At 46.4% G+C, this 24,816-nt stretch overlaps 1 protein-coding gene across 1 annotated transcript in view; it reads right to left on the reverse strand.

Moving 5' to 3' along the window:
• The window catches only part of UBA1 (ubiquitin like modifier activating enzyme 1), a 2,903,587-nt gene that overhangs the window by 886,322 nt on the left and 1,992,449 nt on the right, over positions 1-24,816 (reverse strand). The window contains exon 26 of the mRNA XM_044080725.1: positions 18,792-18,856. Coding sequence (XP_043936660.1) covers positions 18,792-18,856 — 65 coding nt within the window. The remainder of the gene's footprint in view (positions 1-18,791; positions 18,857-24,816) is intronic.

Consider the following 24,816-nt stretch of genomic DNA (forward strand, 5'->3'; position numbering starts at 1 on the left):
ATAAAAACAATACCTTCAGTTACAAGCAAATACACCACAAAGGTATAGGATAGAAAGGTATAGATAAGTCCAGCTAGGATAGAGGGGATGGAGGGAGGGTAACCTGGACTGCAGCAGTGTGAACACTCGAACATCTACATTTATGGTAGGTACAAAACTGTACTATGTTCGTGTTACACTGCTGCAGTCATTACACTTGGGTAGAATCCCAAAGCTAAGGTTGGGTGGCTGTTCTATAAAGAGTTAGGATTGGCTATGAGGCCTTGCAGAACTGCAGTGGCAAATCCTGCTCTGGATTTGGAGTAAAGAGGCAAGTGGTAATGCTTGGTAAATGTGTGCACTGAACTCCAAGTTGCAGCCTCCAAAATTTCCTTGGTTGGAACTCCTCTGAGAAAGGCTGTTGAAGTGGCTGTTGCTCTGGTAGAATGTGGCCTAATGTTATTAGGGACTGATTTTACATGCGGTGTGTAGCAGTAACGAATACAAAGTCTGCTTTGAGATGGCCTTGCCCCGTGATCCTGCAGCATATGCTACAAACAGTTGCTCAGTTTTCCTGAAAGCTTTTGTTTTGTCCAAGTAGAAGCGTAGCTGCCTGTGTATGTCCAAAGAGTGCAGAAGTTTCTCCCCTTTATTCTGGGGGTTTAGATAAAAAGTTGGCAAATGGATGGTTTGGTTAAGAGCCACACTAGATACCACCTTTGGCATAAAGGTAGGGTTTGTGCTTAAAGAAACCCTGTCCTGATGAAAAATTATAAAAGGTTCCACTGCCATTAATGCCTGTAGCTCCGAGACTCTTCGTGCTGAAGTTACTGCCAGGAGCAGAGCTGTTTTCCATGATAAAAATTTTAGATAGCTGTTTTGGCTGGCTCAAAAGGTGGCAGGGTCAGTTTTTCCAAAACAAAATTGAGGTCCCAAGTTGGTGTTGGTGCTCTCCGGGGCGGTAATGTTTTTAGCCCCTCTGAGGTAATGCTTTAGCAAGGGATGTGAGAATAAAGGAAGATCCGTGTTGTAATGTGCTGAAATGGCAGAGGCGTGGATCTTGATGAGAAGGATAGGCCTTTGTCCAGCATCTCAGTTAAGTATTGTAAAATCTGAGGAATGTTTGGGACAAGAGGGTTCAAGGCTTTGAGCCTGGTTCCAGGTGCAGAATCTCTTCCATTTTTCTGAGTAAGATTTCCTGGTGCTAGGCCTCCTGGCCTCCAAAATGACATCTATAACAGCTTTAGAGAGAGGTGTTGCCTGTTTGACTAATGAATCTGCCAAGCAGCCAGGTTTAGGGTTTTGAGCTGACCATGCAGGATCTGATTGTTTTGTTGAGTAAGAAGGTGTGAAATTTGAGGCAAAATCCATGGTGGGCCTTGAGCTAAGTTCCTTATAGATTGGGTACCAGTGCTGGCGTGGCCAGTCTGGAGCAATCAGGATCATCTGTGTTTTTCTTGTCTGGCTTTTCGGAGTACCTTTGAAAGGAGAGGCAGTGGTGGGAAGGCATAAACTTTTAGGCTTTGCCAGCTGAACGAGAGAGTATCCACTTTCCATGCTTGTGTGTGGTAAGTCCTTGTGCAGAATTTTTGTAGTTAGCAATTCAGTGGGGAGGCAAAAAGATCTATGTCTGGGCATCCCCATTTCTGCATTACCATGCTGAAGATTTGTGGATTCAATTTCCATTTGTGAGGGTCCATGATATTTCTGCTTAGATCATCTGCCAGAGTATTTTTCTTTCTTGGCAGGAATTGTGCTTGCAGATGAACTTGATAAGTTAGAAAGTAAAGTTTTGTACCTACCATAAATGTAGATGTCCGATAGGAATGCATCTGCAGTCCTTACAAATGGGTTGTCCTGTCGTCAGGCAGCCCTTCGGTCGGCCGGATTCCAAAGTCTGGGTCTGGCCTCGGCTGGTGTCGCACTTCACCCGACGTCATTGCGGCAGTTATTCGGGTATAAAGGCATCAGCCAACGCCATTTTCCTCAGTGTTTCTTGCCCCAGATGCCAGGAGCCCTCTAAGAAGGCTAAATTTGGATAAATGCAAATGGTTCCAAATAGTAGAGAGCAAACAAAAAATAAGCATGTATGTACATATATACAAACAAATACACCATAATAGATTCCCCCAGCTAGCTACAAGATGGGCAAATACCCTAGGAACACCACAGAGGGGAAGGAGGGTGGGTAAGCCTGACTGCAGATGCATTCCTATCGGACATCTACATTTATGGTAGGTACAAAACTGTACTATGTCCTTCAAGGATGCATCTGCAGTCCTTACAAATGGGTAGAATACCATAGCCCAACTGGGGGAGGAGGAGAAATTAGTTTATGGTGTAGTTAAGATCCCTTGCAAAACAGCAGTGGCAAAACCTGCTCGGGATCTGGAGTATAAAGGTAAATTGTAATGCTTGGCAAATGTATGCACGGAGCTCGAAGTAGCAGCCTCTAAAATGTCTTTGGTAGCCACTCCTCGTAAGAAAGCTGTGGTAGTGGCTGTGGCCCTTGTAGAGTGAGGCTTGATGTTTTCTGGAGTTTTCTTCCCATGGTAGGAGTAACAAAATCTAATGCAATTTCCTATCCATTTAGAGATTGTCTGTTTTGAAATTGCTTTTCCTTCCTTTCCTGTCGCATATGCTACCAGTAGCTGGTCAGTCTTTCTATTGCTCTTGGTCCTGTCCAGGTAGTAACGTAATTGCCTATGTACATCCAAGGTATGCAACAGTCTTTCTCCCCTGTTCTGTGGGTTAGGGAAGAATGTAGGTAGGTGGATAGCTTGATTTAAAGATACTCTGGAGACCACCTTTGGCATAAAAGTAGGATTAGTTCTCATGGATACTCTATCTTGATGGAAGATCAGGAAGGGTTGTACTGCCATTAATGCCTGTAGCTCAGATACCCTTCTTGCTGAAGTGATTGCAAGCAGGAAAGCAGTTTTCCATGATAAGTACTGTAATTCTGCTGTTGCTGCTGGCTCGAAAGGAGGGAGCGTCAACTTTTCTAACACAAAGTTCAAGTCCCATGCTGGCAATGGTGGCTTCCTAGGTGGTTTTACATTTTCAATTCCTCTCAGAAACTGCCTGAGCAGAGGATGTGAGAAGAGTGGAGGATCCAAGTTGTATTCTGCTGAGATAGCTGATGCATGAATCTTAATGGAAGAATAGGACAGGCCGTTGTGGAAGAGCTCTGCCAAGTATTCCAGGATGTTAGCTATGTTTACCAGTGACACATTTTCTCCTTTTGCAGTACTCCAAATGAGATCTTTTCCATTTTGCTGAATAATTTTTTCTTGTTGAGGGTCTGCGAGCCTCCAAGATAATGTCTTTAACCCTTTGGGATAAATTTGGGTTATTTGGTCTTATGCAATGTTCCAGGCAGTCAGCTGCAGTGTTTTCAGGTTTGGATGCAGGGTGTTGTAGTTGTTCTGTGTTAACAGTAAGGGAACTAGAGGTAGAGTCCATATTTGTTCCCGAGACATGCTCCTCAGTAATGGATACCAATGCTGCCTTGGCCAGTCTGGAGCTATCAGGATGATCCTTGGACGGTCCTCTTTGATTTTCAATAGCACCTTGTGCATTAAAGGAAGTGTTGGGAATGCATATGCTGTCAGGTTTTTCCAACTGAAAGATAGGGAGTCCACTTTCCAAGCAAGTGGGTGGTACGTCCTTGTGCAGAATTTCTGCAGTTGGTGATTGCGTGGGGATGCAAATAAGTCTATTTCTGGTAGCCCCCACTGTCCTGTAATGGTTCTGAAGATGTCCGGATGCAGCATCCATTCGTGGGCATCCGTGGCAGTTCTGCTTAGTATGTCTGCTAGAATGTTTTCTTTTCCTGGCACAAAAATTGCTTGTAACTGGATGTTGAACCTCAAAGCCACATTCCAGAGGTCCACTGCCATCCGGCATAGAGGGTACGAATGTGTGCCTCCCTGCTTGTTGATGTACCACATAACTGTGGTGTTGTCTGTCCTTATCAACAGTGGACCTTGTTGAAGAAATGGTCTGAATGTCTGAATTGCCAGTTTTACTGCCAGCATTTCCTTTTGATTTATGTGTAGGTGCAGCTGGTCTTGTGTCCATAAGCCTTGTATGCACTTGTCCAGCATGTGTGCCCCCCAACCGAGGTCTGAGGCGTCCGTTGTGATTGTCTGGCTTGGTTGAGTGCTGTGGAAGGACAGTCCTTTGTTTGATTGACAAGCCTGAGCCCACCATTGGAATTCTTGTTTCAGGCATGGGATTATTGGAATTTGGGTTTCTAGGCTGTGCTTGTGCTGAGACCATAAATTCCTTAGGTACCACTGTAACTTTCTCATATGCAGTCTGGCATGTGGAACCAAAATTATGCAGGATGCCATGTAACCCAAGGCTTGCAGAACTTTTCTTGCTGTTAGCTGGTTCTGCTTTGTCAATGCCAAGAAGTAGAGAGGGAGTTGCTCCTGTTTTTCTACTGTTAGGAATGCCATTTGTCTTGATGTGTCCAGTTCTGCACCCAAAAAGGTTATCCTTTGGGATGGTATCAGCCTTGACTTTTTTATATTGACTGTGTATCCCAGGGCTTGCAGTAGATAAATGACCCTTTTCAAGTCTTCTGTCAGTTTGTTTTTGTTGTCCGCTTGTAACAGGCAGTCGTCCAGGTAAGGGTAAATTTGAATTCCCTGAAGCCTGCAATGAGCAATTACTGATGCCAGGCATTTCGTGAATACTCTGGGCGCAGTAGATAAGCCAAAGGGCAATGCTGAGAATTGATAATGCTCTGATCCTGCAAGAAATCTGAGGTATCTTCTGCAATTTGGTCGTATGGGGACGTGCAGGTATGCCTCCTTGAGATCTAGAGTTACCAGCCAAGACTCCTTGCCCAGCATGGCAAGAAGCTGCTGTAGGGTCAGCATTTTGAATTTCGGGACAATGAGGAATGTGTTTAAAGCGGACAGGTCGAGAATAGGTCTCCATTGGTTTTCTTTTCTTGGTACCAGGAAGAGTCCGGAGTAAAATCCCTGTCCTTGCTCCATAGGTGGTACCTTTTCTACAGCTCTCATGCTTAGTGAGTTATTTGTTTTAGAGCTTCTGCCTTTTGATTTGGAGGAAGGTTTGGCATTCCTCTCTTCCTTGGTAGAGTATGGAAGTGAAACCTGTAACCTTGGTCTATTGTCTGCAAAATCCACTTGTCTCCTGTGATGTAATGCCAGTTTATTGAAAATAAGGCTAGCTTCCTGCCTAAGGGTGCTTCTAGTTGTTCCCTGGTAGGCGGTGCCAGAGCCAAGTCACTGTGATTGTCCTGTAGTAGTGGTGGTGGTGGCTGCATCTGTGGCTGTACCTCGCTGGTTGTTAGCCTGCCACTGACGTCCCCTGTAGGCACCTCTGGATTGACCTCTGCCTCTTGAGCGCCTATTCCTGCCTCTGAGCTCTGGAGGTGTCTGGAAAGGACCAATTTTTGGAGGGCCAATTCCTGCTAAACCTTGGAGGTTGGACTTGTAAGAAATCTTTCACTGTCTGGACAGATTTTGCCTTCTCTTCCATCTTCTTCAGCACCTGTTGTGCAGGAGAGCCAAATAAATTGATCTTGTCCATGGGAGCATCTAGTAGCTTCGATTTGACATGATCTGGTAAGGCCTGTTCTTTCAACCATGCATGTCTTCTGATCACTGTGCCAGTCATGGCTGATCTAAAGGAAGCCTCCAGTGCATCATAGCCGCATTTTAAGGAATGATTACTGACCTGCTGAATGTTATGTACCATTTCCTGAACAGATTTTTTGTCTAATGGTTCATCTGAGGACAGCTTTTTAGTTAACTGGTCTAACAAATTCTTGATACTGGATCATATGAAATTGACAGTTCAAGGCCCTAGCTGAAAGAGTAGCAGAAGTGTAAACCTTTTTACCCCATCTCTCTAAGGACCTGGATTCCCTTTCAGAGGGGAGGGGGTTTTTGGCAGAGGTAGCTGCTACAGCCTTAGGTCCCTGTGAGATAGTTTCGGGATCTGCAAAAGGAGCCTTATACAAATGATAATGTGTGTCCGGGACCCTGTAGTATCTATCGGGCTTAGCAGGGGCCGGAGGAAGAGAATCAGGAGCAGTACAAGCATCATTAAAAGCATCATCCACAACAGTAAGTACTGGAGGAATGGCTAAAGGCCTATGCTGTGGCAAATGTAGGAAGGTTCTAAGCCTTTTCCTAGTGTCTGAAAAATCCTGGCCCTGCCATTGAAATTGTTCCCTCATAGCATGCAAGGTTTCCCCAAAAGAAAATTCCTCTGGCGGAGAGGCAGAAGGAATGGAGTCTTCTGCATCAGAGTCCTCATAAGGAGAAAAGGGGGCCTCTGGAGGGTTTGAATTATCCGATTCATCAGAGGAGCCATCTGAAGAAACTGGCTCAGGGGGCTCTACTCTAGTCCTCTTCTCTGGAGGTGGGTGAGAGGCCCTGTCTGAATGTGGTTGGGATCCCCGGATCAAAGAAATGAGATCCTCTGCTAGACTAAGCATTTGTGAACTAGAACTGGGCCTGTGAGAGGGGGTCTTAGCAGGCACAGTTTTGGTAGATTTTGCTGCTTTAGCCCTGGCAAAGGCCTTAATCGACATGGATGCAGGAGGCCTAGCAGCTCCACGTGCAGGAGTAGAAATATCCAAAGGGATAGTACCGGATAAATCCTGTATACCTGCAAGAGCAGGTGGGATTTCAGTAGCAGATTCAGCCAAGCTGGATGAGGCCTCGGTAAGAGGCAAGCTTTCGGCCGAAGGAAGAACTGTGGACTCGGTTTCAGCCGAAACAGAGACCCTCGCGGTTGGCTTAACCGCGGTTTCGGCCGAAACCGCGGACCGCGAGTGACGGTCCTTTTCCTTGCGTTTTTTAGCAATTTGCGCGGTCGGAGGATCCGACGGCATAATGTAAGCAAAATCTGAGCCGAAAAACACTTCAGCAAATTCCGACAGACGTCTAAGCGTTCGTCGGTTGAAAGAAGCACAGGCTAGACAAGCTGCTACGTCGTGGTCTCGGCCTAAGCAAGGCAAACAGTAAGAGTGGAAATCTTTATGAGGTATTTGTTTCCCACAAGTTAAACAGTTATTCACTTTTTCTGACATCGGCTGAGGCAAGAAAGAGTCCCCAACGTGGTACTTAGCTTTTTAGAAGTCTTCGTAGAAGTTTTCGGTAGTAGTAATCTCGGGTTCTGACCGACCGGCACTTGCGAACAGCTTCTGCTTCGGGCGCCACGCGGCAAGAAAGACTGGGGAAAATGGCGTCGGCTGATGCCTTTATAACAGAATAACTGCCGCAATGACGTCGGGTGAAGTGCGACACCAGCCGAGGCCAGACCCAGACTTTGGAATCCGGCCGACCGAAGGGCTGCCTGACGACAGGACAACCCATTTGTAAGGACTGCAGATGCATCCTTGAAGGACATCTGTGTTCCACAAGGTCATGGCTTGCCTGCATAGAGGGTAAGAATGAGTGCCCCCTTGCTTGTTTATGTACCACATATTACTGTGGTATCAGTCTTTAATAATAACTGTCCTGGATGCAGAAGGTCCTTGAAAGCTGTTAGGGCATTTTGAACAGCCAACATCTCTTTTTGATTGATGTGAAGATGCATTTGGTCTGTGGTCCACTTGCCCTGAATACATTTTCCTGCCATGTGTGCTCCCTAGGTGTAATCCGAAGCATCTGTTACAGTCTGCCTGGCTGTGGGTAAAGTGAAAGGCTGACTCTTGTTGAGGTGACATGCCTGTGCCCACCATCGAAAATAGAAGTTATGTTCTTACCATAACGTTCCATGTTAGTTGTCTTCTTCTCGCCTTCTTCTTGCTGGATGGGTTCGGAGCCGACCTCGGCTCCGACTCGGCCACTCTAAAAGCTCGAGAGTTGGTTCCACCGGCTCGAGGCTCCCCTTATATCCCACAATGCTAGGCGAGAGTTACCTCAGATCTCGTTTGTAAGCTAACCCAGCTTATACCAAAAACAGTATAACAGTGAAACAGAATCCACCTCTAACAGCAGGAAGAAAAGGGGTGACCTATATCCTGAAACAAGAAATATGCATAATAGCATATGACTAAGAAAGAGGTGGTAGAAAGAGAGGTCACGATCACAACTCCTCTAGGTCTGTCCAGGCCAGGGGGAAGGAGGGTGGGACGCAAGAAGGCGAGAAGAAGACAACTAACATGGAACGTTATGGTAAGAACATAACTTCTATATGTTAAGTTGTCTATCTCGCCTTCATTCTTGCTGGATGGGACCGCGTCCCTAGCACCTTGTCCCGGGTGGCCTAACGGAACAGACTCCTGAGAACAGTGGAACCAAAATTAGCTCTATGCCTAGAAGCTAAATCCAACTTATAATGGGAAATAAAAGTGTGAGGAGTAGCCCAAGTAGCCGTTGCACAAATGGTGTCAATAGGCAGTCTGTCTTGGAAGGCTAGAGAAGTAGCCAAAGCTCTGGTGGAATGGGCTTTAGGTTTATTAGGCAGTTCTTGGTGTCTAATTTCATAAACCAGGGTAATCAGAGATGTTAGCCATCTGGATAAAGATACCTTTGAAACTGGAAGTCCCTTTCTGCTTTCCGCATAGGAGACAAACAGCTGATCAGATTTTCTGAATAGTTTCGTCCTGTCCAAGTAGTACCTTAATTGACGATGAACATCCAGGTAGTGTAATTTCTGTTCAGACCTATTTGAATACTCCGGGAAAAAACAGGGAGGTCAATGCATTGGTTTAGATTTGATGTTGAAACCACCTTAGGCAAAAAGGACGGGTTAGTTCGTAAGGAAACTCTGTCCTTATGGAACACAAGGTAAGGAGAACGACAACTGAGTGCTTGAAGTTCTGAAATTCTTCTAGCTGATGTGATAGCCACCAGAAAAAGAGTTTTCCATGATAATAGCTTTAAGGAACATGAAGCTGCAGGTTCGAAGGGGGAAAGAATCAAAGAAGCAAGAACTAAATTTAGGTCCCATGGAGAAGGAGGATTTCTGACAGGAGGTCTGAGAAGAAAAACTCCTTTCAAAAAGGCTTTGCAGAGTTTGTGGGACATTAGGGCAGATTCAGAAATACCCACATGGAAATTAGAAATAGCCGCCAATTGAACCTTAAGAGTAGATGGAGATGAACCTGCATGGAAGAGTTCAGCAAGAAAATCAAGGACTAGTTGGATGGAAGCGGTGAAAGGATCTATGTCCTTTCCTTGTGCCCAATATGAGAAGCGTTTCCACTTACTCAAATAAATCTTACGAGTGGAAGATTTATGGGAAGCTATCAAAATATCTCTAACAGAGTGAGATAATTGAGGAAGCCTGGCTACTGTTGGAAGTGGAGGAACCAAGCAGTGAGGTTCAGAGAGGGAGGGAGCGATGAAGCTGACCCGACTGATGGATCAAAAGATCTGGAACTAGGTCCAGGTTCCACGGTCGCCCAAAAGAAATCGATGTAGAAAGGGGAACCACACTTGTCGAGGCCAGTAAGGCGCAATGAGGATCAATGAGGCCTTCTGAGCGATAGCTTTCTGTATTACTTGAGAGATCAGTGGGAAAGGAGGAAATGCATACAGAAGTCCCGGGGCCAAACTTGGACTAGTGCGTCCCTGCTGGGTTGGCCTGGTAAAGGGAATAGAGTGAAGTATTCTCTGCACTTGCTGTTTTGGGGAGTAGCAAAAAGATCGCAGCAAGGCTGACCCCACTTCAGAAATATCTCTCACTACAGAGTCTTTCAGAGACCACTCGTGAGGCATAAGAATAGCTCTGCTCAACTTGTCCGCAATGTGATTGGACTTCCGGGATGTGCGTTGCTATCAGAAAACGCTGAGAAGAAATCGCCCATTGCCACAGTCTGAGTGCTTCTCGACACAGGGGGTATGATCTGGTTCCGCCTTGTTTGTTGATGTACCACACTACAGACATATTGTCTGTCTGGATTGCAATCGTTCCCAAGGGAAGAGAGTCTTGAAGGGCTTGCAACGCTAAAAGCACTGCTCTCATCTCCAGAACATTTATGTGCAAGTGGCATTCGTTTGGTTGCCATGTGCCCTGGACTGTCCTGCCCTGATAACGCCCCCCCCCACCCGATCAGGGAGGCATCCGTTGTCAGAGTAGCAACCGGAGGAGGTGGAACAAATGGTCTCCCCAACAGGAGCTGGGGGGGAAGACATCCACCACATGAGATGCTTTTTGCACGCTTGCGTGATCATAATGGTGTGAGACATTGGAAGTTCCTGGTATGACCATTGAGAAAAGAGCATCCACTGAAGGATCCGCATGTGGTATCTGGCCAATGGGAGGAGAGGTATGGCCGCTGCCATAATTCCCAACACCTTTAGAACTAACCTGGCTTTGGCTCTGTTGTTGTTGAGAAGTAGTGACACCAATTTTGAATGTCTGATATCCTTTGGTTCGTTAGTGTTGCAGACATGTTTACAGTATCTAAATTTAGCCTATGTAGGTAATAGTGCGACAAGGCGACAAAACAGACTTTTCGCAATTTATTGAGATACCCAATTTTTGACAGACGCGAAAAGTGTAATCTCTGGCCATCAGAAGGAGATGCTTGGTGGGAGCTGTGAGGAGCCAGTCGTCCAAATATGGAAACACCTGGAATCCTTGTCGCCTCAGGTGAGAAGCTACCACTGCCATGCATTTGGTAAACACCGGGGCAGTGGTGAGACCAAAGGGCAGGGCCCTGAATTGAAAATGACTGGTTCCCAGCCTGAAGCGGAGGAATCTTCTGGAGCGTCTGTTCATTTTTATGTGATAGTACGTGTCCTGAAGGTCTATAGAGCACATCCAGTTTCCTTTTCCCAATAGGGGAAGAATGGATTGCAGCGTGACCATCCGAAATCTTGTTTTCTTGACCGATCTGTTCAAGATACTGAGATCCAAAATTGGTCTCCAGTCCCCTGTTTTCTTTGGAACTAAAAAGAACCTTGAGTAGATTCCGGATCCTTGTTGGTCTGCTGACACTGGCTGAATAGCTCTTTTTGCAAGCAGTTTTGAAATTTCCAAAGCTGCTATATCCCTTTGAGCGGGTGGAACATCTGGAAGGGATTTTTTTGACTGATTTGGAAAACGAAGAAAGGGGATAGAATAACCTTCGAAATGATGGACTGTACCCATTTGTCTTGTGTCAAGGATAGCCAGGCTTCTGGGTACAGTGACAATCTTCCCCCGACTGCCTCCGAAGATGGGCAGTCGGGCAACACCTCAGGGATGCTGAAAGGGCTTATCGGAGGAAGTTTCGATTGCCCTGGTTCTGCGGACCCCTGCCTCTAGGGCGTCTACCATTGTTGTTCCCCTCTGCCTCTGGCGGGAACCGACTCTGTCGTCAGGCGAAGTCCCTTGAGATTGTTTACGGAACCACATCTTTCCACCCTTCTGGCCTTTGGGGTAAGGCCTAGAAGGAGTCGAAACGGACTCTGACGGCAGAAAGGGTCTTGCCATCAGTCTCGCACCTAGTCAGGGTTTCTTTCACTTGAGGACCAAAAGAGATGATCCATCAAAGGGGAGTTCGTGAAAGACGTCTTGAAAGGTTCCGCAAAATTGCATAGCCGCATCCAGGCGTGCCTACGTAAGGCTACCCCTGTTCCTGCGGCTCTGCTCGCTCCATCGGCCGCATAAGAGGAGGCGCATGGAGGAGTTGGAAATGGAATTAAGGATAGCCAGCTGCGTGTTCATTTTTTCTTGGAACCCGCAGCTGTAGGGTCCTTCAACATCTCACTCGCTTCCTTGACCAAGTCTCTTTGAAGACGAGTGAAATGGCACAGGTAATTCAGCGAACGCATGGTAAAAGTCGCTGAGGAGAACATCCGCTTCCACCTATCCATGGACCTAGATTCCTTGTTAGGTGGATGGACAGGCACTGAAGGATCAGCCAGTTCCTTCTTTGTGGCGGCAGCTACCACCATAGCATCCACAGAAACTCCTTTTGATAAAAATTGCTTGTCTGATGGAGCTGTGATGAATTTGGAGGGTCTCCTGGGAGTGGGGTCCACTGAATCAGGAGCCGACCATGCCTTCTTAGCTACCACCTGCATGAGGGGGTCAAGGGGACACCCAGGAGGGGGAAGGACGAGGGCCAAACGCCCCAAAATACACAGATTCGTCCACTGAAGGGTTGAAGGCGGGCCAATTTCCCTCTGTTTAAGGATCTCCAGAATGTCTGCAAATGAGACATCTTCAGAAGGGGAACGGGGAACCCTCAGAACCATCCAGATCTGTGTCCGGCGTGATAGACTCAGGTGAGTCAATGTGCTTCCTCTTGCACTTCCTTTTCCGAGGGGGCTCTTCTGCCAAATCAGGAGAGGCCTCGAAGAGGATGAAATCCCAAAGGGGCTCTTGAGGAGCTGGCTCTCTGCGGTCCGGAATGAGGGAGTGAGTCGACTTACCCTGAGGCAGCATAGAGGGAGGGGGTGACGGAACCGACTGTGGAGTAGAGCCAGGCTCTAACACACTCCGCATGACCTCGAAAGCACCCCTGTCAGGCAGAGCCAGAGGTCCCGCTCAGGAGCTAAGGACCCCTCGGCACCGACAGTGATGGCTCGAGGCGATGTCGAGCCGAACTCACCAGCGCCAAGCACCGAGAGGGAGAGGGGGTCGGACAAGGGTCCGATGCCACTCACCCCTCGAGCCGACGAGGAAGTCCGGCGCCGAGATTCCTCCACGGAAGAAAACGGAGCCGGACGGAGCCGAAGACAATTGTCTCGGCCCGAGGTGACCACAGTCTCGGTTCCGACACGACCCGGCTCGAACTCAAAAGAGTCAAGGAGGAAAGAGTTGATGGACGGGGCAGGCACCGACTGATGAGTCGGGCTCTGAAGCATCTGGGCTAGTGCCTCGGACTTGAGTAGTCGACTCACCACCCTCTGAAGGTCATGATCGGAAAGCCTCGATGACCTAGAGGAATGAGACCTTTGGCCCGTTCAGACAGCAGGGGAGAACCTGGAGCCGAATGAACGGAGCCAAGAGAAGGTGACCTAGACCTCTTTCTGGTTGTCAGCTCAAGATCTTGTCGGAGCCGACACGGGTACGATAACCTCGGCCGGCCGAGGAAGCCACAGAAACTGTGGACTGAGCTTATCGGCTCCAGCCGGAGCCGATAAAGGCAAGGTTGAACAACCTGAGGTCTCGGCTCAGAAGCCGGAGCCGAAGACCTCGATGCCTTAGAGGGCTTCCCTGTTGAGACAGACAGGGAATCCTCAGGCTTCAACAAGCCTCTCAGAATTAGCTTGTTTTTTCTTTCCTGCAGGACCCTGGGGCTGAAGCCATGGCAAACAGCACAGGAGTCCTGCAGGTGCAAAGGCCCCAGACAATAGACACAAGAAGTCTGAGCGCCTGTCAGCGACATTTTCTGACGGCGCGGATCACACTTCTTGAATCCTGAGACCTTTGCTTTTTGACATAGCCTAACTGGTGAACACAAACACACACTCAAACACACCAGTTATACCCTGTCAGAATAACAATTTTAGTAAAGATACTAAAAATAAAGTACAACAAACTGTAGCAAATTATAGTAAACTACACAAACACTCCTAGGGAAGAGAAGGCCTAAGGCCCAAGGGAAGAACCAAAGGTTCTTTTAAACAAGAAACGGAAAAATTAGGGTCGGGATAAAGTTCTATGAACTATACTAATTTAAGAAGAATTAAACTGAAAAAGGGGGAAAAAGAGTAACTTTTAATAGAAAAAGCTAAAACTCACCAGGAACCGGTAGAAGCAACCAACCTCGAAGCTGTAGCGGCAAACGAGATCTGGGGTAACTCTCGCCTAGCATTGTGGGATATAAGGGGAGCCTCGAGCCGGTGGAACCAACTCTCGAGCTTTTAGAGTGGCCGAGTCGGAGCCGAGGTCGGCTCCGAACCCATCCAGCAAGAATGAAGGCGAGATAGACAACTTAACATCTCCTGTTGTAGGCAGGGAATTATTGGTATTACTGCTTCTAAACTGAGTGTGTTGAGTCCAAACACTTTTTAGGTACCATTGTAATTTCCTCATATGCAGTCTGGCATATGGAATTAGTAGTATGCAGGATGCTATGAATCCCAGAGCCTGCAGAATTATTTCTTGCAGGGAGATGGGACATTTTTGCCAGTAATTGAAAATATTGAGTCAGTTGTCCTTGTTTGTCTGGCGTGAGATAAGCCATCTGGGCCGTTGTATTTAAGCTGGCACCCAGGAATATCTGTTGAGGGCACTAGTTTTGACTTCTTTTCGTTTACTGTGTAACCCTAGAGAAATTAGCAACCTTTTTACAAACGCCAGATGCTTTAGAAGAATGTCCTTTGTCTATGCTTGAATGAGGCAGTCGTCCACGTATGGATACATTTGAATTCCTTTTTGTCTGCAAAATGCAATTACTGGTGCCAGGCACTTTGTAAAGACCCTGGGCGCAGTAGATAAGCCAAAGGGCAGTGCAGAGAATTGCTAGTGCATTGTACCAGCGTTGAATCGGAGGTATCTTCTGCAATTTTGTCTGATAGGGACATGTAGGTATGCCTCTGAGGTCCAGAGTAACAAGCCAAGCCTTCTTGCCCAGCATGGGAAGAGGCTGCTGTAGTGTCAACATTTTGAATTTCGAAACATCCATGTAAGTATTTAGAGTTGAAAGGTCTAGTATGGGTCTCCAGGCTTTGCCCTTTCTGGGGACCAGGAAGAGTCTTGAGTAAAATCCTTGTCCTTGTTCCTGCTGTGGTACTTTTTGAATAGCTCTCATGTCCATAAGGGCTGAAATTTGTTTTTGAGCCTCTGCCCATTGATTTTGTGGCAGGTTTGGCTTTCCTTTAAGCCTTGGTAAAGTGTGAAAGTGGAACCTGTAACCTTGAGACACAATATTCAGAACCCATTTGTCTTGGGTGATTGTTTGCCAATTTTGAGAAAAAAGTGCTAGTTTTCCCCCTAAGGGGGCTGCCAAAAGGGAAGTGCTTGGCGGGGGAAGTCATTGGGACCGTTTCATGTAAGGTTGAGACTTGTCCTCACCTCCTTTTGGGGGTTGTGGTACCCAACTGTCGTTGTCTGTTATAGCCTTGGGGTTGAGATCTGCCTCTTGGGCGTCTGTATCTGCCTCTCTGTGTCCTGACACTGGAAAGGACCAATTCTTTTGTAGGCCAATTTCTGATAAATCGAGGTGGCTGTACCTGTAAGGAATCTTTGACTGTTTGCATAGATTTAGCTTTATCCTCCATTTTATTTAACACCTCTTCTGCCTTAACACCAAACAAAGTATCATGCTGTAAAGGAGCATCCAATAATTTTGCCTTAACATGATCAGGTAAACTGCTCTTTTAACCAAGCATGTCTTCGAATCACAGAACCTGTAACTGCGGCTCTACAAGTGGCCTCTAAAGAATCAAAACCAGATTGCAGAGTATGTTTTCCCACCTGTTCAACTGCATGCAATAAATCCTGCATTTCTTTATAGTCAGGAGCTTCTGAGCTTGCAAGCATTTTCTGTTTTAACTGAGCCATTAAATATTGTTGGTACTTAAGCATGTGAAACTGGCAATTTAAAGCCCTTACTGCTAAAGTTGCAGAAGTGTAAACTTTCTTCCCCCATCTATCCAGTGCTCTAGAATCTCTGTCAGAGGGGACTGGATTTTTTGCAATGGAAGCCTTAACCCCTTTGGGACCCTAGGAAATAGTTTCTGGATCAGCAGAAGGGTTTTTATAAAGAAACTTGAGAGAGTCAGGGACTCTAATACCCATCTGGCTTGGCTGGTGCAGGGGGAAAAGAATCAGATGATCAGCTGGATTCAGAGAACATGTCATCCACAATATGTAATACAGGCGGAATAGCCAGCGGCCTGTGCTGAGGCAATAAAAGCAAGTCCCTAACCCTTTTCTTGAATTTTGAATAATCCTGACTTTCCCAATGGAAATGCTTCCTCATGGTATGTAAAGTTTCCCATAAGAATAATCCTCAGGAGGAGAGGCTGAAGGGATAGATTCTTCAGCATCAGAGTCCTCATAGGGGGGGGTAGAGAGTATCCCTGGTCTGAAGAGGAATCAGAGGAAATGGAAACCTGATTAGAGGAATCAGTCTGTATCCTGCCTAGGCCTTTTCTCAGGAGGGGGGATGGGAACCCCTGATTAGAGTAATGAGGTCTTCGGCCATTTAAAGCATCTGTTTCTTAGGCATGGAGGACTGTCCAGGAGAATGTTGTACTCGCTTCTTTGTCTTTAATGGTGTTTTTGTCTTGGCTGTTGGTTTAATGGTAAGTTGTGAAGGTCTGAAAACACCCTCAGAAGCAGATGCCTGCTCAGCGGCTCTGGACCCATCTGAGGGATTAGTTTCTGTAGGCCCAATACCTTGAGTTTCCAGAGGTCTAGTTGTCTCCACGTGGGAGTCTGAAGCGGCCTGTGGCTCTGAGGTAGTGGGTGTCAGGGTCTGCGAAAGCGCCTCACTGAGAACTGGCCTAGAAGAGGCTTCGTCGTCGGTTTTGGACCTCGGATGCCTCTCTATCCTTGTCTCTGCGTTTTTTCAGAATTGCGGTCGTCGGCTGATCCGACGGCAAGGTATAATTGAACCTTCGGCCAAAGTAGTGCAAAGCAAAATCAAAACGTCATTTTATAGTGCGTTTGTTAAATCTAGCACAGAACCGACTAGTGACGTCGTGATCAGGGCCTAGGCATGGAATACAGTAAGAGTGGAAGTCCTTATGAGGTATTTGCTTCCCACAAGAAATACAATTAACTTTTTCTGACATCTGTCTGAGGCAAGAAAAAAGTTTCCTCAACGGGGTACTTAGCTTTATTGAAGACTTTGGATCTGAAATTCGACTTCGAAAGTCTCAGGAGTCGGCCGACCTGCACTTGCTAACTGCTTTTGCTTCGGGCACGGCGCGGCAAGAAAGAATGAAGAAAATGGTGTCGGATGCATCTTGTATACCCCTGGCGCACTGACGTCAGGGAAGAAGTGACAGCAACCGACGCCGGACCAAGACTTTGGAACTCTGGCCGACTGCAGGACCGCCTGACAGCAGGATAACCTAAGTGTAATGACTGCAGCAGTGTAACACGATGAACATCTGGAATGGCAGAGATCTAAAAGTTCTTTAGAAAGGTTTTTATCTTCTAGACCGGACACGTTTTGCTTCAGTTGGTCAAGAATGGTTTGATGGTATTTGATCATATGGAACTGACAGTTGAGGGCCCTCATATTAAGGGTAGTCAAAGTGTGCACTCTTTCTATATCTATCAAGAGCCCTACTTTGTCAGCAGGTAAAAAGTTCATGGAGGTACTGGCCCTAGACCCCCTAGGGCCTGGGGTGACCACTTCAGGGTCAGCAGCTGGGTTTTTGAACGGCACTTGGAGAGTCCTGGACCCTGCAGAACTGGTCAGGCTTTCTGGGTGCAGGATGGAACAAATCAAGATTTAAGGAAGCATCCCACAAAATATCTTACACTACTTTCAGAATAAGTGGGATTGCTAGAGGTTTATGCTCAAGGAGGTCTAAAAACTCTCTCTCTTTGGCCTGTGGGCATTCTTGTGCTTCCCACTGAAAAGTGTTCTCATACCATGAAGTGTCTCTCCAAAATAGAGGTCTTCAGGTGGGGAGGCAGAGGGGAGGATTGTCCTCTAAATCAAATTTCTCATATGAGGTGTATGCGGGGGTCTTCTTAAAATGCTGAGTCCACTAAGTCAGACTTCCGAATGTAGTGGATCAGGTATTAGAGAATATGGGGGGGGGGGGGGGGGGTGTCTATCTTTTTCCTGGGATAATATCCCCTTAAGTCTGCCTGGACCTTACAATGTTAATGAGGTCTTCAGCTATTCTGATTAAATCTTGTTGGGGTCCTTGAAACTGGGAGCCTGTAGGCCTACACGAAGGCCCTGCCACAATTCCTTCTTTAGTGTGTGTTTTGCCTTAGGCCTGGGAGTTCCCAATGCCCTGGCACCTGACTAGACAGAAGATGTACCGGAATGGGCCTAGGCCGTGAAAAGCCTCCGGTTAGCAATCATTCGTTGGAAGCTGTGGCCTGCTGAGCGATCTCGGACACAACCTATGAACTGAAGATATGAGCAGTAAAAGTTGAAGGTACCGAAGGCATGTCCGACTCCAAATAGGTCTCAACAGAGGTCTTGGTTGCTGAATCAAAACTTGAAGCGGGCTGTGAAAGCACCTCCCTTTCAACAATCAAGTCTAGTAGGTGAGTCAGGGGGGTAAATGAGTGTCGTCCGTAGACCTGGGCTTTTCTTTATCGTTTCTGCATTTAGGCAAATAGAGCTCGGGATGATAGGTGGATGCCATAGTATGCGATTGCACAGATTCCTGCCTCAGTAAAGAAGCTAAAAACCTCTGCTCTATGCCTAATAGTTCTAGTGTTAAACCTAGCACGGGATCGACAGTTATGGACATCATGGTCTGGGCCTAATCAAGTTACAGAAAGCATATGGAAGTCTATGTATAATTTGTTTACCAAAGCTGAGACAAACATCAACTATGACAGGAGTCAAAGAAGAAAGAAGAGTTCCCTGATAGTTCCCCAACAGGGTACTTTATCTTTTCAATGGCAACGTCTCTCTGGTGCGGCCTGACCAACGCACTTGAAATCTTAAGTGATGAAGCAGCCTGGGTCCCTTTATACCTGTGCGTATGGACGTCAGTTAAGGTATTTGCTAGCCTGGAAGGCTAAATAAGTTTCTCTGGCAGTCGCACTGGTCGAGGGCTTTCATGGCAGGAAATCCCAACTGTCAGGACTGCAACAGTGAAATATGAAGAACATCAGCTTCAGAGAGGCTGTATAATCCCATTTAGTGCACACATTTTTCAAAAAATTACCATACAAGTGTAATTTTCAACAGAATGCAATCTCACTTGCAAAAAGATACTTACGTTATATACTGGTTGACATTTTCAGCAGGCTGCTTAAAAAGACCTTCAAATTCATCACGGGCCCACTACAGAAAATAAAGGGAAAAAAAGTCAAGATATATTAGTTCCTAAATAAAATTAATACATACTTTACACTGACCCTTACATTCTGGCACCTGTTAACAATGGAACTTTTCATGAAGAAAACCAGACAAAGTGTTACTTCCAGTGAAATTAAAATCCAAGGATCTTATGAGCAAGGGGACACTAAACACTCCAAGTCCCAATGAACAAACATGAAAAAGATTAATCAAAGTTGGATACTGCAGCAAAAAATCTGCTTTAGCAGTTTGAACTGTTTGGCTTCTAGGACTAATACGGGAGATATATAGCAAACTTGGCTTGCACAACTTTAAAGACTACAGGGCCAAAATACACTCCTCCAGGTCTTGAAAACAATCAAATTGGAGAACCCAGAAATAAGGTATCCCCCAAGAACACAGTGACCATAGCATCTTTACGCCAGTGACTGGTGGACAGAAAGCACAGTTGTGTACACTTACCACAAATAAAGAGGTTAGAGTGTATTCACTGTTGCAGTCATCACCTGTGCGTTATTACTGATGTGGTAGCCCTTGGCCGGCCCGAATACCAAAGTCAATGTTTGTGTGTGCCGGCTGCTGTCGCCTATAGTTTGGCGTCAGGTCAAGTACTATAAAGCAAGGCAGTCGACGTCATTACATCAGTTTTTCTTAAGCTAACACGTCAGATGCACAAGGAAAAAGACAGAAGTGGTCCTGGTGGCTAAGAGTCACCCTGGGAAGCATGTGTCCCCCTAGGGGAAGATGAGAAATGGGGGTCGGAGGGAGGGAAAAGTACAGTTTTGTACCTACCATAAATGTACATGTTCGAGTGCACATACAGCTGCAGTCATAACACTTGGGATATCTGCCGTCAGGCGGGTCCTCGGTCGGCCGAATTCCAAAGTCTAGGTCCGGCGTCGGTTGCCATCGCTTCTTCCCTGACGTCAGTGCGGTAGGGGTATAAAAGAGGCAGCAGACGTCATTTTCTTCAGTTTTTCTTGCCCCAGATGTCAGGTACCCCCAGAAAGGAAGGCAAAACATGATGTTATGCAAACATACATAAGTAGATAAATCAAAACAGTAGCTGCAAGCAAATACACCATAAAGGAATACCCCAAATAGGTTGTATGATAAAGGTGTTTGGCATAAGCCCTGTCCTAAGAGGGGATGGAGAGGGGGTAACCTGGACTGCAGCTGTATGCACACTCGAACATCTACATATATGGTAGGTACAAAACTGTACTATGTTCATCGTGCATACAGCTGCAGTCATCACACTTGGGTAGAATCCCAAAGCTAAGTAAGGGTGGCTGGTAATAAGCGGAATTAGGAGGGGCTACAATGCCCTGCAGGACTGCTGTGGCAAAGCCCGCTCTAGATTTTGAGTATAGTGGAAGGTGGTAGTGCTTGGAGAAAGTGTGCACTGAACTCGAAGCTGCTGCTTCCAAAATGTCCTTGGTAGGGACCCCCCTGAGGAAAGCTGCTGAGGTAGCTGTAGCCCTGGTGGAGTGGGATCTGATGTATACAGGCACTGATTTTCCATGCAATGAATAACAATAGCGTATGCAGTGAGCTACCCATTTTGAATAGTCTGTTTGGAGATGGCCTTTCCTTGAGCACCTGTAGCATAGGACACAAAGAGCTGCTCAGATTTTCTGAATGACTTTGTTCTGTCCAAGTAATAATGAAGTTGCCTGCGAATGTCCAAGGAATGTAGAAGCCTCTCTCCTTTTTTCTGTGGATTTGGATAAAAGGTAGGTAAATGAATAGTCTGATTCAAAGCCACACTGGATACTACCCTTTGGCATGAAGGTAGGGTTGGTTTGTAAGGAAACCCTGCCCTGATGGAAAATGATGAATGGTTGAACAGCCATGAGGGCCTGTAGCTCCGAAACCCTACGTGCTGAGGTAATAGCCAGAAGGAAGGCTGTTTTCCATGACAAGTATTGTAGCTCTGCTGTAGCAGCTGGCTCAAAAGGAGGCAGTGTCAGCTTCTCCAGTACGAAGTTGAGGTCCCAAGCTGGAGCTGGTGGTTTCCGTGGGGGTTGTATATTTTTTGCCCCTCTGAGGAACTGCCTTAAAAGAGGATGTGAGAATAAAGGGAGATCCATATTGTACTGTGCTAAAATGGCTTAAGCGTGGATCTTGATGGAAGAGAAAGAAAGGCCACTGTTTAACATCTCAGCTAGGTATTGTAAAATCTGAGGTATATTTATTACCCAAGGATTCTGACCCTTAGCTTGATTCCAGGAACACAATCGTTTCCATTTGGCGGAGTAGGTTTTTCCAGTAGAGGGTTGTCTGGCCTCCAAGATGACATCCTGTACCTCCTTGGAGGGGAGAGTCTGTTGGCAAATTAAGGTATTATCCATGCAGCTAGATTTAGAGTTCTGAGCTGGCTGTGAAGGGTGTTGTAATTGTGCTGGGACAAAAGAGGAGGAACTTGTGGAAGGATCCATGGTGGTGAGTGTGACAAGCTCTTTAGGAGAGGATACCAGTGCTGTCGTGGCCAGTCTGGAGCAATGAGAATCATTTGTGGCCTTTCTGCTCTGGTTTTTAATAGGACTTTGGCCAGTAGAGGTAGAGGCGGGAAGGCATAGACTGTCAATGTTGTCCAATTGAAAGAGAGTGCGTCCACTTTCCAGGCCTGTGGATGATAGGTCCTTGAGCAGAATTTCTCCAACTGGCAATTTCTGTGGGTAGCAAATAGATCTATGTCTGGCTGTCCCCATGCCAGAGTTATCTTTGAGAAGACTTGAGGATGCAACTTCCATTCGTGTGGGTCTGTCATATTTCTGCTCAAGTTGTCTGCCAGTGTGTTTTCCTTCCCTGGCAGGAATTGTGCCTGTAGTTGAATTTGTAATTCCAGTGCTGTGTTCCACAGGGTCATGGCTTGTCTGCACAGGGGGTATGAATGCACTCCCCCCTGTTTATGTACCACATGGCTGTGGTGTTGCCTGTCCTTATTAATAGCTGGCCTGGATGCAGTAGGCTTTGAAGGTCATAAGAGCATTTTGCACGGCTAGCATCTCCTTTTGCTTGATGCGTAGGTGCATCTCTTTTTGGGACCATTTTCCCTGAATACACTGACCTGCCATGTGTGCTCCCCAGGCGTAGTCTGAGGCGTCTGTTGTGATGATTTGAGTTGCTTGTGGTAAGCAGAAAGGAAGACCCGTGTTTCTTTGGCCTGCTTGAGCCCACCACAAAAATTCCTTTTGAAGGCATGGAATGAGTGGTATAATTGTTTCCAAGCTGTGGCTGTGTTGAGACCATAAGTTTTTTAGGTACCATTGTAGTTTCCTCATATGCAACTTTGCAAATGGTATTAGTAGGATACAAGATGCCATGAACCCCAGAGCCTGCAGGATTTTCCTTGCAGTTAGCCTGGTTAAAGTTGCCATTCTGTTGAAGCATTGAGACAGTTGCCCTTGTTTGTCTAGCGTGAGGTAGGCCATCTGGGTCGTTGTGTTTAAGCTGGCACCCATGAAAATTATCTGTTGAGAAGGTATTAGTTTTGATTTCTTTTTGTTCACTGTGTACCCAAGGCAGTTTAACAGTTTTATTACAAACGCCAGATGTTGCAGTAGAATGTCCTTGCTGTCTGCTTGGATCAGGCAGTCATCCAGATATGGGTAGATTTGGATTCCTTGTTGTCTGCAGAAGGCAATTTCTGATGCCAGGCATTTCGTAAACACTCTGGGCACAGTAGATAAGCCAAAGGGCAATGCAGAGAATTGGTAATGGGTTGAACCTGCAAGAAATCTGAGGTATCTTCTGCATTCTTGTCTGATAGGGACATGCAGGTATGCCTCCTTGAGGTCCAACGTTACCAGCCAAGACTCCTTGACCAGCATGGGAAGAAGCTGCTGTACTGTGAGCATCTTGAATTTTGGTACCTCTAGATATGTGTTTAGAATAGATAGGTCTAAGATGGGTCTCCAATCTTTGTCCTTCCTTGGTACCAGAAATAGCCTTGAATAAAAACCTTGACCTTGTTCTTTTGCAGGAACCTCTTTAATTGCTGTCATATCCATGAGAGCGGTAATTTGCCTTTGTGCCTCTGCCCATTGATTTTGTGGCAGGTTTGGCATGCCTCTCATTTTTGGAAGGGTGTGAAAGTGGAACCTGTAGCCTCTTGTCTATAATATCCAGAATCCATTTGTCCTTTGTAACAATGTAAAGGCACCAAAAAACACACAAATGGAGCCAGCAGTTGGTGATAAAAACTGTATTGATAAATTACAGCATCATAGCAGAAAAAACACACATACCGGTTTCGGCTGGTAAATTACACAGCCTTCATCAGTGTATCAAGAATAACCAGTGATTCCTGCCATTTAAATATGTAAGCATAGACACCCATTGGTGGAAACATTATAAATATTCATTAAGTCCTGGAGGGAAAAGCCAGACCCCGTGACTGCAGCTCTACATGAGGCCTCAATCATCAAAACCACAGTGCAAGGTATGTTTCCCCACTTATTCTGCTCCATGCAACAAATCCTGCAACTCTTTCAAGTCAGGTTGTTCTGTTTGCGTCATTTTGCTTTTCAGCTGAGATAGCAACTGTTGGTATTTTAACATATGAAATTGACAGTTTAATGCCCTCATGGATGAAGTGGCTGATGTATACACCTTTTTCCCCACCTCTGGAATTTCTCTCTGAAGGTAAAGGATTTTTAGCAGTAGAGGCCTTAATCCCCTTGGGACCCTGTGAAACTGTTTCTGGGTCAGCAGTATGGCTTTTATAAAGGAACTGGTGAGAATCAGGAATCCGGTAATATCTGTCTGGTTTAACAGGGGCTGGAGGTAATGAGTCTGGATTAAGACTGGCTTCTGCGCACACATCATCCAAAATATCTAAAACAGGAGGAATAGCCAGGGGCCTATGCTGGGGAAGTAGTAGAAATTCCCTGAGCCTTTTCTTGGAATCTGAGTAATCTTGGCCTTCCCAGTGGAAGTGCTCTCTCAATGTATGCAGGGTTTCCCCAAAAGAGTAGTCCTCAGGGGGGGGGGCGAGGGAATAGACTCCTCAGCATCAGAGTCTTCAAATGGAGAATAGGCTTAATCCTGGTCCTCAGAATGGTCTGAGGTAATAGAAGCCTGGTCTGAGGATGGGTAGTCTTCCTCCAACCTGGGTCTTTTGTCTGAGGGGGGTTGAGAACCCCTGATGAGAGTAATCAAATCTTCAGCCATTTTAAGCATCTGTTTCTTAGGCATGGGGCCTTGAGAGGGGTCTGAGGACCCTGTTTTTTAATTTTCATTGCAGCTTTAGATTTAGTGAACAATTTAATAGAGGAGGTGGTAGGCCTGAAAACGCCTTCAGAAATGGCAGGCCTCGCTAAATTTTCGGTTTCCCCGCCAAGAGTGGCGTCGATATCTGCAGAGGGAATGGAGACTGAGGATCCTGCGATTTCGGGTAATGAAATTGCCGGTAAAGTAGTTTCATCGGTAGTCAGGGGCTGCGTAGGCGCCTCGCTGAGAACCGGTAGTCGGCCTAAGCGTGATCTCAGTACCCTGAGCAGGCCTCTGTCTGTCCGTCCTTATCCTTGCATTTTTTGCCTAAAACTGGTGTCGGTGCATCCGACATGATATAATTAATGAAGGGCGAACTCCGCCCGGTGCTTAATAGTGCGCTTGTTAAACCTAGCACAAAAACGGCAGGCCAAGACGTTGTGGTCTGGCCCTAAACAAGGTATACAGTAAGAGTGAAAATCCTTATGCGGTATTTGCTTCCCACAAGAAATGCAATTATTAACTTTGTCTGCCATCAGTCTGAGGCAAGAAAAGTTTCCCCAACAGGGTACTTAGCTTTAAAGAAGACTTCGGCTGAAATACTATTCGTAAATCTCAGGAGCTGGCCAACCGGCACTTGCGAACTGCTTCTGCTTCGGGCACCGCGCGGCAAGACAGACTGGAGAAAATGGCGTCGGCTGCCTCTTATATACCCCTGCCGCACTGAC

This window comes from Protopterus annectens, chromosome 8.part0 (genome assembly GCF_019279795.1).
Source record: "Protopterus annectens isolate FY-2018-M chromosome 8.part0, PAN1.0, whole genome shotgun sequence".
Lineage (NCBI taxonomy): Eukaryota > Metazoa > Chordata > Ceratodontiformes > Protopteridae > Protopterus > Protopterus annectens.